At 39.4% G+C, this 12,867-nt stretch overlaps 1 protein-coding gene across 1 annotated transcript in view; it reads left to right on the top strand.

The window, feature by feature from the left end:
• DSCC1 (DNA replication and sister chromatid cohesion 1) overlaps positions 1 to 12,867 on the top strand; it is a 477,417-nt gene that overhangs the window by 304,951 nt on the left and 159,599 nt on the right. The window contains exon 7 of the mRNA XM_044067559.1: positions 12,549 to 12,601. Coding sequence (XP_043923494.1) covers positions 12,549 to 12,601 — 53 coding nt within the window. The remainder of the gene's footprint in view (positions 1 to 12,548; positions 12,602 to 12,867) is intronic.

Here is a 12,867-nt window from a genome sequence, read left to right as displayed (position 1 = left end):
AGGTCTTTCTCCTATTTGTGCCCTGATGTACAAGTCATCCATTAAAATGTCCCAGTTCTTATAAAAAATGGACATCAAGTGGTATGAGTCAGAGTTGAATGTAAGCCCATAGATCAACAAAAAGAACTTTCCAACTCAGGTCTCCCCTCTTCAACTTCAGAGGGGCTGTTGTCTAGTGTGTTTTCCCCAACTATTGGCTTAAAATGCCCTACTCTTCTTTTACCTATCACTTCCTGCATAAGCTCATTGAGCAAGTCTGCTGGGTACTCCCTCCACAAGAACATAGTTTTTAAGTTGCCACATTCAATGAGAAAATCTTCTTCTCTGGAGATCATACTCAAACTTATTGCCCTTTAACTACCAACCTCTTTTGATGCTTGGGTGGAAGCTAGTGTGAAGCAGGAGCGAGTTTGAGTAGGTCTGTTTCCTTTGGATCCTAGTAGCATACTTTTCATTATGTGTGTCTTTGTATAAGTGGACATCAAGGTAATTCATATAATCCAGGTTAATCACCCAAGTGAACTGCAGGAATGTAGTGGTGGTGTTAAGGTATCTCAAAAAGTCTTCCAAAACAACCAGTGACCCATTCCATATCAAGCTGATATCATCTTGGTATCTATAATACAGTTTGACCTTAGAATAGTACTGAGACTGAAATACATAATTTCTTTCCCAATATGCCATTACCATATTTGCGAATGCCCCACCACAAGCTGAACCCATTGCCACTCCTATGATTTGCAAAAAGTACCTGCCATTAAAGGAGAAATAGTTGTTTCTTAAAACAGTTTCTAATAATTCCAAAATTAGATTAATTTTCTCCTGGTTAACTTTGTGTAACAACAGTAGGTCACCCACCCACTCAAGACCAATTTCTTGTGGGATGACCATGTACAGGTCTTTTACATCTATAGTGACCATGATGTCACTTGCGTCATACCTGGTTTTGTTCACTTGTTCTAAAAAAGCCCAGGAGTCTTTACAAATGTGGCTTTCATTACGCAATATTTTCTTCAGATCATGGTCTAAAAATTGGGCGCAAACAGTGGCAATGGAGTGTCTTCCATCCACTAAGGGCCTCATAGGTGGATCTGATAGGTTCTTGTGGATCTTGGGAATACCAAAGAACATTGGTATCCTTGGGCTAATGATGTCAAGATAGTTACGTAAGGAAAGGTCAATTCTTCTTTCTAGAAATATGTCAGTGAGTTGGATGTAGAGTTTCCTATATGCTGCATTTAATTCATTAAGGAACACTTCCGTGTAATTTCTTGTGTCTAACATAGCCAACATTTTTGTCACTATGTGGAAGAGTCCATGATTACAACCCCTCCCCCTTTGTCAGGTTTCATAACTCTGACGTCATGTTCTTGCAGTTCCAATAAACAATCATGTTCTCTTTGGTTCATGTTGTGAAGTGTTTGAACTGACCTGTATTTGTCCTTATTTAAATTATACAGATCTAATTCACAAACATTTTCATACATTGCTAGTTTTGGGTGCAAAAGGGGGTTGTAGGTAGAACTGATCTTAAAAAAGCTGCCTTCACTGACATTAGTTTGGGAGGTAGTACCATGTAGTAAGGTCAAATTCAACTTTCTTAAATAAAGTTTCAGATAGTGTCTACAACATTAAATCTCTTACCAGGTACAAACGACATTCCCTTAGACAATGAGTCAGCTGTAGTTTCATTTATATATAAAGTAGAATAATTGTGTACTGAAAAGTCTTTTTGGTGGTTAAAAACCACTGTATAGGTACCTGCTTTTTGAACAGAGTCCACTGGTGTTGGGGTGCTTACATTAATGAAGGAGTCATTAACATTAACATGGTGACCAGAAGGCACTAGTGGAGATGCTAATCTCTCCAGTTCCTGTTCTTTGGCCTGGCCCCCTGAAAAACCTTTGGTTGGTAGCCGCCCTGTGGTTGCTGCCTATTGTTGTAATGGCTTTTATTCCTAATTCTTTCACTTCTCCTGAGTTCTGGGAATTCAGCATCATAGTTTAAAATCACATCGTCAGTCTCTTCAAACTTACATTCATCATTGACAGTTACTTCAGGAGGGTGTTGGTAATTGCTTGTTACTTTCCCCTTGTGGGGCTTTACATTTTTTGTATGAACCAGGAGGTTTAGGGTAGGCCATACCATTAGCATAGTCCTGAACATCCCTCTCCAGCTTGTTCAGTTTACCAGCTTTCAGTTTTGTTATGTGCTGGTCAATACATCAGGGCACAAATAGGAGAAAGACCTATAGTTACATACAGAAGGGGCTTAAACTTAAAATACCTTCTTAGGAAAAGTTCTAACTACACTAAAACAGGACGTGTAGGGATGTACAAATGTAAGTCTTGTAACTGGTGCCACAAAGTGAAATCAGGCAGCAAATTTACAGTGAATGGTATAGACCATTATGTAAAAGGTAAATATAACTGTCACTCCAAGGCAGTGGTCTACATGGCTACATGTGACCAATGCCTAGCAATTTATGTAGGCAAAGCAGAAAGGAAATTTAATGCCAGAATTTATGAACATAACTATGCCATAAGAAAGAATAATATTAATAATGCTTTGGCGAGGCATATTCAGGACAATACCGGCCACAATTTCACATTTAAGGCAATAGACCATGTAGACATCAGTGACAAAAAGCCTTGGAGACTTCATTTAGAGTTAAAGGAGTTAAGGTGGCAAATCTTACTACAGGCAGATAGATGGCCAGGATAAATGACAGGACATCCATCTCTTCTGTATTGAAATTAAAAGCCCTAGAAAGGAACAAAATATATTCAAACATTTGTTAAGCACAAGCACTTTTGTATGTATTTGGCTTTGGTAAATATTTTCGCATTATGTGAATATTTAACATGAAATTTAAAAAATGACTTTGGTTTTAGTTTTATCCTATTTAGAATCATTCATGACACAAGTATGAGACTAATAATTTATCTTTTAATTACAAGTTTTAGTTGTATTTAAGATGCAACAGTTTCAACTGTAACACAGTCATCAAGGGGTTAATTAATGTTCTGTCTCAGTGTTGCTTAGCTAGCTGCCTCTCTTTGCTTACCCAATCAGAGTGTTTTTTATATGTATATAAATGGCTGTCTTACATTTTAATGGTGTCTGATGAAGTTAACACTTGTTTAATGAAAGCACTCACATTTTATTTGTTTTTCTTGTTTGTTTTTATCATTAAATACACCTTTGGTTTATCATCACCTGAGTGATTTGTGCCTGTGAAACTCTGCCTGCCAGCATTTTTATTTTTTTAAGTATATATTCACTGCAACATCAGATTTCAAATTACAGGAAATATTTAAAATAACATTGAAGGACAGGCTCAGACAAATAAAGAAAAGCAATATCTAAACTAAGCTTCACTATATTTCTGACCGAATCTAAGAGAATCGCTATTCCCTACTTAATAAATAGAGCAAGGCAGATGATGTGGTGAATGGTCCTTCTTGTTGTCAGGCCCAAGACAGAATACTCTGCCTCACTAAGAGACTTCTCAAAATAATATATGAAGCATTACTTTTGCAGAATGACATCACTTCTGTCATCTAACTTCTAGTTCCCATGCAAACCCCCATTGCTGGAAGCTGGCAGGATTTAGCACCTACCTGTAAAAATACACACATAAGGGCTTTTTCTCAGATCTGTGGCAGGTGGGTGAAGTCATAAAACAATTTTCTACCTCCATGCTTCCAGAGTAGAAATTTGTTCTAAAAGACAATGCAGAAAGCTTCCTAGTGCAGACTTTGTGTCTCTGGCTGGATTGAAACCTGTGAGATAGCATATTTACGGTATAGCCCATAAAGTGATTTAATTTCAGATATATTTTAAAGTTTTCTGGACTGAGGTTAACCTTCCAGGTTCCTCTCTTAAAACATATACATTTAAATGGTTACAATAGTGCATGTACATTTCTGTTCTCTCCATTAGTGCACACAGTGGATACATTGCAAACACAAGCACTCTACAAATACCTTTTCAACATAAACATCTATACAAATCAGTTTAATATACACAACATACAGTTCTAATACATTTGTAACATAAGCATCTTGTATAAATCAGTTTGATATTCACAACTGACATATAATTATTTACAAAATTCTAGCTAGCTGTGCTGACAGTAGCTCCTATCGTCACAGAGGTAACTTACTACATAGGCTGGGAAGACTTTGAGTTAATAACTAGCTCTCCAGTGAGTCTCATCAGTTTGTTTGTGTAAATTTAAGTCTGTAGATTATGGGGTCACTGTGTTTTTTTTTTTTTTTGTTTGTTTTTTAAAGAAGTAGGATGTCAAATAGAATTCGGTTTTTCATGGCTCGAAAAACGAGACACAGGTCATCTGGTCATCTCCGAGCATCAGGTAGGCTACTGAGTATTAGAGGAGTTGTGCTAATTTATTGGAAAAGTTGAAAGATTTAACTGCTTTAATTTTTTGGTTAAAAATTATTGGGTTCTTTTCAGCTGATGTGAGTGATATGCTTGGATTTGTATATACTAAGGGAGCACTGTATTCAGTGATAGGCTTATCAAGGGAAGGGTACAGTGATGAAATGAATTATTGGATCTTGAAGATATTCTACTGGAAATTAACTGGGCCAGATAGAAGAATTTTCTGTCTATGGTAGAAACATGATGGAATGAGAGTGATTTGTCCACATAAGTTGCTCGGTCTCTTATAACAATATTTGCTTGATGAGGAGTACCGCTTATAACATTTGAGGTGGGAGGAGCTTTTTTGCAGAATGCTACTGTGCTGCACTTTTTTGCATTTAGCTTGAGACAGTTTTCAATACACTTGGTATGTGTATATTCCAATACTTTTTTTGGCAAAGTTTGGTATCAGTAGATAAGTAGATAACAGTGCTTCTCTTGCAGTCGTCAACAAACTTGGTCAGCCGCATTTCAGTGGACTGTGTGAGTACTGTGGTCCTATTTACTAGATTCCATGGATCGAGATATAGATCAAGATGTTGGGTGAGTTGGGGGGAGGGCTCCAAAAGGTGTCCACACCAGTATGGAGGGGAAAGGTGTATCCCGGATGACTGGAGAATAAGCCTTCTATTGCCAGTGTAGAAGAGCAAGGGAGACATTAACAGCTGTACTGTGAGAAGGTGCTGGAAAGGGTGATTGGTAAATGAATATGCAGAAACAAATGTGCAGAGTAGTAGAAAGTAAGATGGGAGATGAGCAGTTTGGATTCAGGTCAGGATGCAGCATAATTGATCCCAATGTTTGCAGTGAGACAGATAGTTAAGAAGAAGAAAGCGATGAGGAAAGAGTCCACCTGGACATTCCTAGACTTGTAGAAAGCATATGACAGAGTCCCAAGAAAGCTGCTTTGGGCAGTCCTGCGATGATTCAAAATACCAGAAACATTGGTAGAATTATTGCAGCATATGTACAAGGATCCAGTGACACAAGAACGAACAATATTCAGACACCCATAAGGGTTCAATTCTGAACCTACTGCTGTTCATATTGGTGATGGAGTACGTTTTCAAAAAGGTTGGAAGGGGACATGTCAACAAAGGTGCTGTATGCAGATGACATAGCACTACAAGCAGACTCTAAACAAGAGCTTCAGCAAATGGTAAGAAAATGGAAACTGAAAGCACACGGGATGAAACTGAGCATAGACAAGACCGTTATCATGGCAACAAATGGGGCAAAATCTGAAAATTGAGTTTGAAAGGAAAATCAAGTTTATCTGGGAGGGGTGATTGAAGACAAGGGAAGTATGAACAAAGGAGGTCAAAGCTAGAATCATAGGAGCAGCAGACAACTGACACAGAGTGTTAGAGGTACTGTGTGACAGAAGAATGTCAAAGAAATTGAATAGTAAATTATATAAAATAATGGTACAACTAGTGCTACTGTATGGTATAGAAACCTGGCAGAGCTGTTGAGGAATGTACAAATGATGGAGAAGTGCCTGAGACAGGTTTTTGGATGCACACTGTGGGACAGATGAAGAAATGAAGATATCAGAGCAGAAGCCAAAGTAGCTCCAGTTGCACAAAAGGTCAAAGACATCAGCTAAAAGTGGTTTGGGTACATGTGCAGGAAATCAGAAGACGATCTTATGAAGAAGATTTGAAAGAGACAGGAAGGTAAAAGGAAACAAGGGTATCCAGCAAAAAGATGGATGGATTGCATGAGAGAAAACCTGCAGTAGTCAGGTATGACTGTTGAAGGTAGGAAAGTGACATTGAATTGATAGAGATGGCAATAGCTGACATGGCACAAAACAACAGTGGACCAACACAGCAGTTAACCTTCACTGTAGCAAAAGCAATGTCCACCCAAAAAGATTCCAGCAGAAGGAAACACTTGACAACAAAATATAAAATCACATGCAACAGGATTTAATAAATCACAGAGCTGTCGGACAAAGAGTTAAAACATCTCATAGGTTCATAGATTAGTACTAAGCTAACTGCCCTTGCGAGCCATTTTAAGCCTAGCCAATTATCCCTTGTGAGACTCAAACCCTGCACCTTGTGTTTGCAAGGCAAACACCTTAACCATTAGGCCACCCTCCCAACCCCTTATACATTAGAATTAAAATGAAGATCACATGACACAGCTTTACACATACATAGCTCCTCTAAAAGGCATACAGCACCATAAACATATACAAAACATTCAAAATATTTAATACTTAGTATTTTTTTAAAAATACATGCATACTATCATACATATAAACATATACAAAAAAAATGTACCCTAATTCATTTCTTTAAAATCATCTGCTTTCTTTTCAACACTGGTTTTATAGTTACAGCTGTATTTAGCCCAAGCTTAGTATCTGCCTGGAACATTACTGTCCATTCATACTCTTTTATCTCCAATGAATTATTAATATCACCTCCCCTTCGATTCGGATAAACAACCCAAAACTTAAAATATGCTCATCACCCTCCTGTCTAATATGCCTAGCAAGTTCATTAGTAGTCACACCCCTTCTAGTATCTGACTAGTGCTGCACAATTCGATCTTTAAGTTTACAGGTTGATTTTCCTACATAAAACGCTGAACAATTTTTGCAAATAGCAAGATAAACCACATTACATGTGATACAGGTAGCAGGTACTTTGAAGGTATATTTTCTTTTCATTATGGGATGCACACGCTCAGTGCCCGTAATTATATCTTAGTAGCATACACAGTTATAACATGGAAAGATCCTTATCTTGCTAATATTTTTATTACCTGTCATTACCAAATCTTTATACAGTAGCCTTCTTTTCAAATTGGTACAATTTCTGCTCTGCAGAAGGCAAAAATGTGTAAAGCCGAAGTCATTTTCGTATTCCCTTTTTGTTCTCAACAAGTTTAGTTCCCTTAATGTGATCTCACCTGGTAAAACAACTTCTTTTTGCAGACGCTCATCCAGATCTCTGCTCTCATCCATTCAAGCCTCACCCAGCCCTGCCTTCAGTTAAGCTAACTGCATGATTTCCCAATTTTTTGATGGCTAGGGACCTGGCATACCCCTTTATGGTCGTCCAGATTCTGACAGCAGCTCAAAATCCTTCCTCTAGAAATATGTACAAGTCAAAGTGGCAAAAATTTATTTTTGAGGGTGACTCAGCATGGTGTTAATTCTTTTGCTGCACCCATTCCAACTTTGGTTGACATCTTCAACAAAGGGTACATCTTTTCCACTCTGAGAGAGCATCTGGCAGCCATTTCTAATTTTCATGAAGGATTTAACTACATGTCCTTGACATTCCTAAAAGTTTAGAAAACCTTTCTTAGAAGCATCTTCCTACTGAAGTCACCTTTTAAGGATTCTGTCCCCTCATGGAACTCACGTTTTTTCTAGTAGCAGTTACATCAGCTAGGAGGATTTCTGAGCTAGCTTCCTGCTTAGTTAGTTTTTCACAAGTATTATCTTGCATTGGGAACAAACTCCTCATTTATCCCTAAATTAGCATCAGACCTTAATCTCAGTTTGTTACTATACCACTTTTATTCCCTGAATTTTCTAAGAAGAGTGAATATAGATTGTATTGTCTGAATGTTTTCAGACAACTGTGTTACTACTTGCACAGAAAAGATAAACAACTTGTTATCTTTGCTGTAAACAGATTGGGACAACTTGTCCCAATAGCTATCAGACTGCATATCTTGCTCTTCTGTTTCTAGTAACAAAAAAGCACCAGGTAAACCTAGGGGTTCATTCCACAAGATGCATCTGTAGTCTTAATCAGAAATTCTCCAGTGGATGATTTGTGCTGCTTTGACAAAGACTTCACTGCACAGTTTTACAAGACTGCAAGTTGGATGTGATCTTGTGGTTTAAGTCTTCCTTCAGAGCTACTCTCCTCCAAGTTATTTGGTAATGATGTTACCCAAGATGTTCAGCTGTGGCCTCTGTGTCCTAGTGTTGAAGTGGATAGACATGGATCATCAGACTAGATCATATAAGAGATGAACGTTGTGTGCTTACCATAACATTAAATCTTCACAAGTCATGTTTATCCCCTTAAACATACCATGCAGTTGTGACAGAGACCTGGTTCAAGGCTCCAGAGAGCACCCCTGCATTACCAGGCTATAATTCATACCACACCTTTCGGCCACCTAACCTGGACCGAAACACTAAAGGTGGAGGCGTGTCCATATTCGTTAAGGATATCCACACCTCCAGGCTAGTTGCTCAACATAATGCATCTGAAATTATCCAAGTGCAACTAACACTGGGCAAGACTGCAATCCAGATTGTAGCTTGTTACAGATCTCCCACCATGCCCCAGGATTCCCACTCTTCATTTCTTAAGATACTGGAAAATATTAAGGTACAATCCAATACCTTAATTATGGGCAACTTCAACTACCCCGCCATCAACTTGTAAAACTACTCATGTACCAACTCATTCACTGAACGTTTTCTGGAATTCATAAATTCCAACGCCTTGGATCAGCTTGTCCACACCCCCACCAGGGGCAGCAATATCCTGGACCTGGTCATTACCAATATGGGAAACCGGTGTTCCATGCCAGATGTCAACTCCTCGCTGGCCAGATACGACCACACGCTAATCACCCAAGACATCCATATCCCACCCCCACCCGCCATTAAGGAAACCACCGTCAAAAACTGTTCAAAGCCAACTTCATGCTTCTTAAGACAGAAGTAGCAAACATCACGACACCCATGCAGACGGAAAATAGAGGTACAACTGCTGAATCTTACACAAATGCGCTGTATAAGCACATACATGAGTGCATGGATCATGTCATCCCCAACAGAACCAAGATGCTATCTTCCAAAAAAGGAAGCCAATCTGGTGGTCCCTTGCCATAAACTCTACAACAGAGGGAAGAAGCTGTTGCAAAACAGAGTAAAATCCCAAGATTGGAAGAACTTCCTAGTCAGCCTCAGCAAGAAGCTGAGATCCCCTCATAAAATCCACCAAAGCCAGTTATGAAAATAAAATCGCCACTGATTCCAAAGATAACCACAAAGCATTCTACAGCTATGACAAGAATCTCAATGGCAACACTCAGATCTGCTCTGAGCTACAGCACAATGGCACTAAATATACAGAACCAACTAATATTGCCAACATCCTGGCAGATAGGTTCAGTGCTAACTTTACCCTCCTCTCACCCTCCAAAAGGCCCATCTTAATACCGGAAGAATGCAAAGCCCCTGTAATCACAGATGAACAAGTAAAGACCGCACTGTCCAAAGCCAAGAACACAGAATCCATGGGACCAGACAGCATCCCAGGCTGCATACTGCACAAACTACAGAACGAATTGGCACCCCACCTAAGTACCTTGTTCAGTCATAGCCTCACCTCTGGCTATGTGACTCCTGAATGGCGCACAGCAGCGGTTATCCCACTCCTCAAAGGGGGTGCCACCACGGATGCTGGAAACTACCGCCCCATTAGCCTGACAAGCCTGGTCTGCAAGACCATGGAATGTATCATCTTGGAGCTTATAAACAAAGACATAGGTAACCTCCAAACCCTGGATCCCACTCACTTTGGGTTTGTAAAAGGTAGAGCATGTCTACTAAACCTGACTTGACTTCTTTGAAGCAGTCACTAGAGCCGTAGATGAGGGTAAGGTAGTGCACACAGCCTATCTTGACCTCGACAAGGCTTTCAATACCATCCCCCACTCTGGAATTATAGATAAACTCACTAAACTGGGCATAAATCCCTATGTCACAAGACAGGTGGCCAACTGGCTCACTGACAGAACCCACATAGTAAAAGTAGCTGACTCCAAGTCTGACTTCAGACCAGTGACAAGTGGAGTACCACAGGGTTCGGTCCTGAGTCCTCCCCTGTTCAGCATCTACTTCTCTGAAGTGCAGGCCAACACAGAAGGTCTTTGGCTAACAAAGTTTGCAGATGACTGCAAACTGGGAGCCATAGTAGAATCACCTAATGATGTAGACATTCTACAAAAGGGCCTCAGAGACAGATGCTTGGTGTCAAAGTCATGGCATCAAGCTCAATGCCAAGAAGTGCATTGTCATCCCCTTTGGGAAAAACTCGGTACCCATGAACTACCACATAGGCGGTAGCTCACTAAACATTGAAAGTGTGATGAGACCTCGGGACACAGGTGGACAGTAGTCTCTCCTTTGATAACCACATTGCCACAGTAGTCAGGAAATCCTTCTACGTGGCACACCTCATCACAAAAGGGTTCTCCTCTAGAAAAAAAGGAGGTCATTGTTCCTCTCTACTCATCCCTCATCAGACCCGTTAGAGTACAATGTCCCATTTGGCATGTAGCTCACAAGACACCTACAACAATTGGAAAGGCCACAGAAAGAGGATTACTGGCCTCAAGCAGATGCCATGCGCATGCCGTCTCAAAAAACTCCAGCTCTACTCCTTCGCATATCGCCTACTCAGAGGCGATCTCTGCCTAACATAGAAAGCTATGTCAAACCCAGAGTTGTTGGACATGCTACACTTAAAGAAATCTCAATCTCTCCAAACCACACGCTCCAGAGACCTAAACCTTGTCACCACAATAAACAGAACATGCTGGACATATAGATTTCTGTCCCAGAGACTTCCCATACTCTGAAACAAACTACCCATTCATGTTAAGCAAAGCTCCTCATTGGACCTCTTTAAGAAAAATTCTTGACGACTGGATGGGAAATAGAAAAGTCACCCCAGGGATCACTTCTGCGGCACTGCTTGACAGGGGCACAGGAAAATAATTTTCTTGGGTGGTGAAAGCCATGGAACCTTTTTGACTAGGATTATATAGGCCCCAGGGCCAATAGCCTAGTATCTACCTATGAACCTATAATCCTTCCTTCCCCCTTATGTTGATTACTGTACCCTGTGCACGGCCCTAGTTTACCTTGCCAGACATCTTTATGGGTAAAGCTCAGACCATTAGTAGTGGACTGCATGTAAAGATATGGCTGTTAATCCCCTCTCCTCTCCAGATCAAGTTTTCCAAGGAAGTGTAGTGCATTTTGGGAGTGAGGAGAGGAGCTTGAGCCTAATAATTCTAACTGCACATATCAAAGATCAATTGGGTGGTATTTTGCAGAAAAGGCTGTATATAAGTTGCTGTGTATCTATGGATGATAGTACAAGGAATATCAGTTATACATAATAAAGACACCGCATGCACTTGTGTAATATCCTGAGAAAAGCAGCGTCTTTAATCTTAATAGTTCTTGTTAGATTTTGTAGCAGGGATTGAACTATGAGGCACACTACTGTATTGGACAGTGTGCAAGTTCCATATGTTTTTCTGTTGCATGCATATGTTTTTTTCTCTCACACTGCAACTCTTGAGATATGGATATCCCCTACCCACTGAGGCCTGTCATATGCTACGTTTGTTCCTGTTAGTCAGGAGGACATGTCACTTACTGGGGAATGAGGATATTTTTTAACAACAATCTGAACCATTAACTGCTCCTTTGTAGATACTGTTAACAAAGTTATAAGACTGAACTGTGAAGGCACAAACGATTCAGCTATTTGTTGTTATGAATGCTTCATTCGTTTATACCTTCTGTAAGATGAACAGGTTAAAAGATATTTTGTCAAATCTTCTACCGTTCAAAAAAAATCTTTCTAACTCAAATCAGATTGTCGTCTAAGATATCACAAACTGCATGTAAATGGAGAATTTCTGATGAAAGCTACAGATGTGACCTAGGATTATTGTTTACTATGGTTACTCTGCCCTGTATGTTTTTACTTGATTTGGGCCATGGCTTAAAACACTCCAGGACAGGTTAGCCTTCTGACTTGGTTAGCAGAAGAAATTAAAAAAAACATCTGAGCAATAAGTATTAACCTCCCTTGAGTTGTTTACTAATTCATCTATTTTTAAATATATGACTCTGATGTATTGAAATTTGCATATTTTTATTTTTGGTGAACATTAAATTAAATCAGTAATGTAGTTTGTGTAAAAAAAAATAGAATATTTAGAATATCTTTTGCTTGCTTTTTCAGTATCTTGTGATAAGAGAATGATTTGTGCTTGATTAAGAATGTGTTTTGCTTCCCTTCTAGAGAAATGATAGAGCATTGCCTTGACTGTTACGGAAACAGATACACTGATGAAGGTAAGATAAGTTGTTCATTCCATAACATGTTCGTTCTGCCAGCTATGTTAAGTTTGGAACATATGCAGCACTGATTGCAGGAGAAACATATATTTACAGCAAGGTCAACAGATAATTAATATTATAAAAATGGCATTTTATTCTTTAAGTTGTAAATAAACAGTGCAGCAGATGAAAGCTGTAAAGAAGTTACGTAACAAAGTGGATGTAGTGCTAGAACCAGCAAGAATGGCTGATGAGATGCTGGAAAGCCCAAGAAAAGGACC

This window comes from Protopterus annectens, chromosome 3.part1 (assembly GCF_019279795.1).
Source record: "Protopterus annectens isolate FY-2018-M chromosome 3.part1, PAN1.0, whole genome shotgun sequence".
NCBI classification, from domain to species: domain Eukaryota; kingdom Metazoa; phylum Chordata; order Ceratodontiformes; family Protopteridae; genus Protopterus; species Protopterus annectens.
The sequence above is the reverse complement of the archived record's forward strand: the minus strand, read 5'-3'. Positions and strand labels throughout refer to the sequence as shown.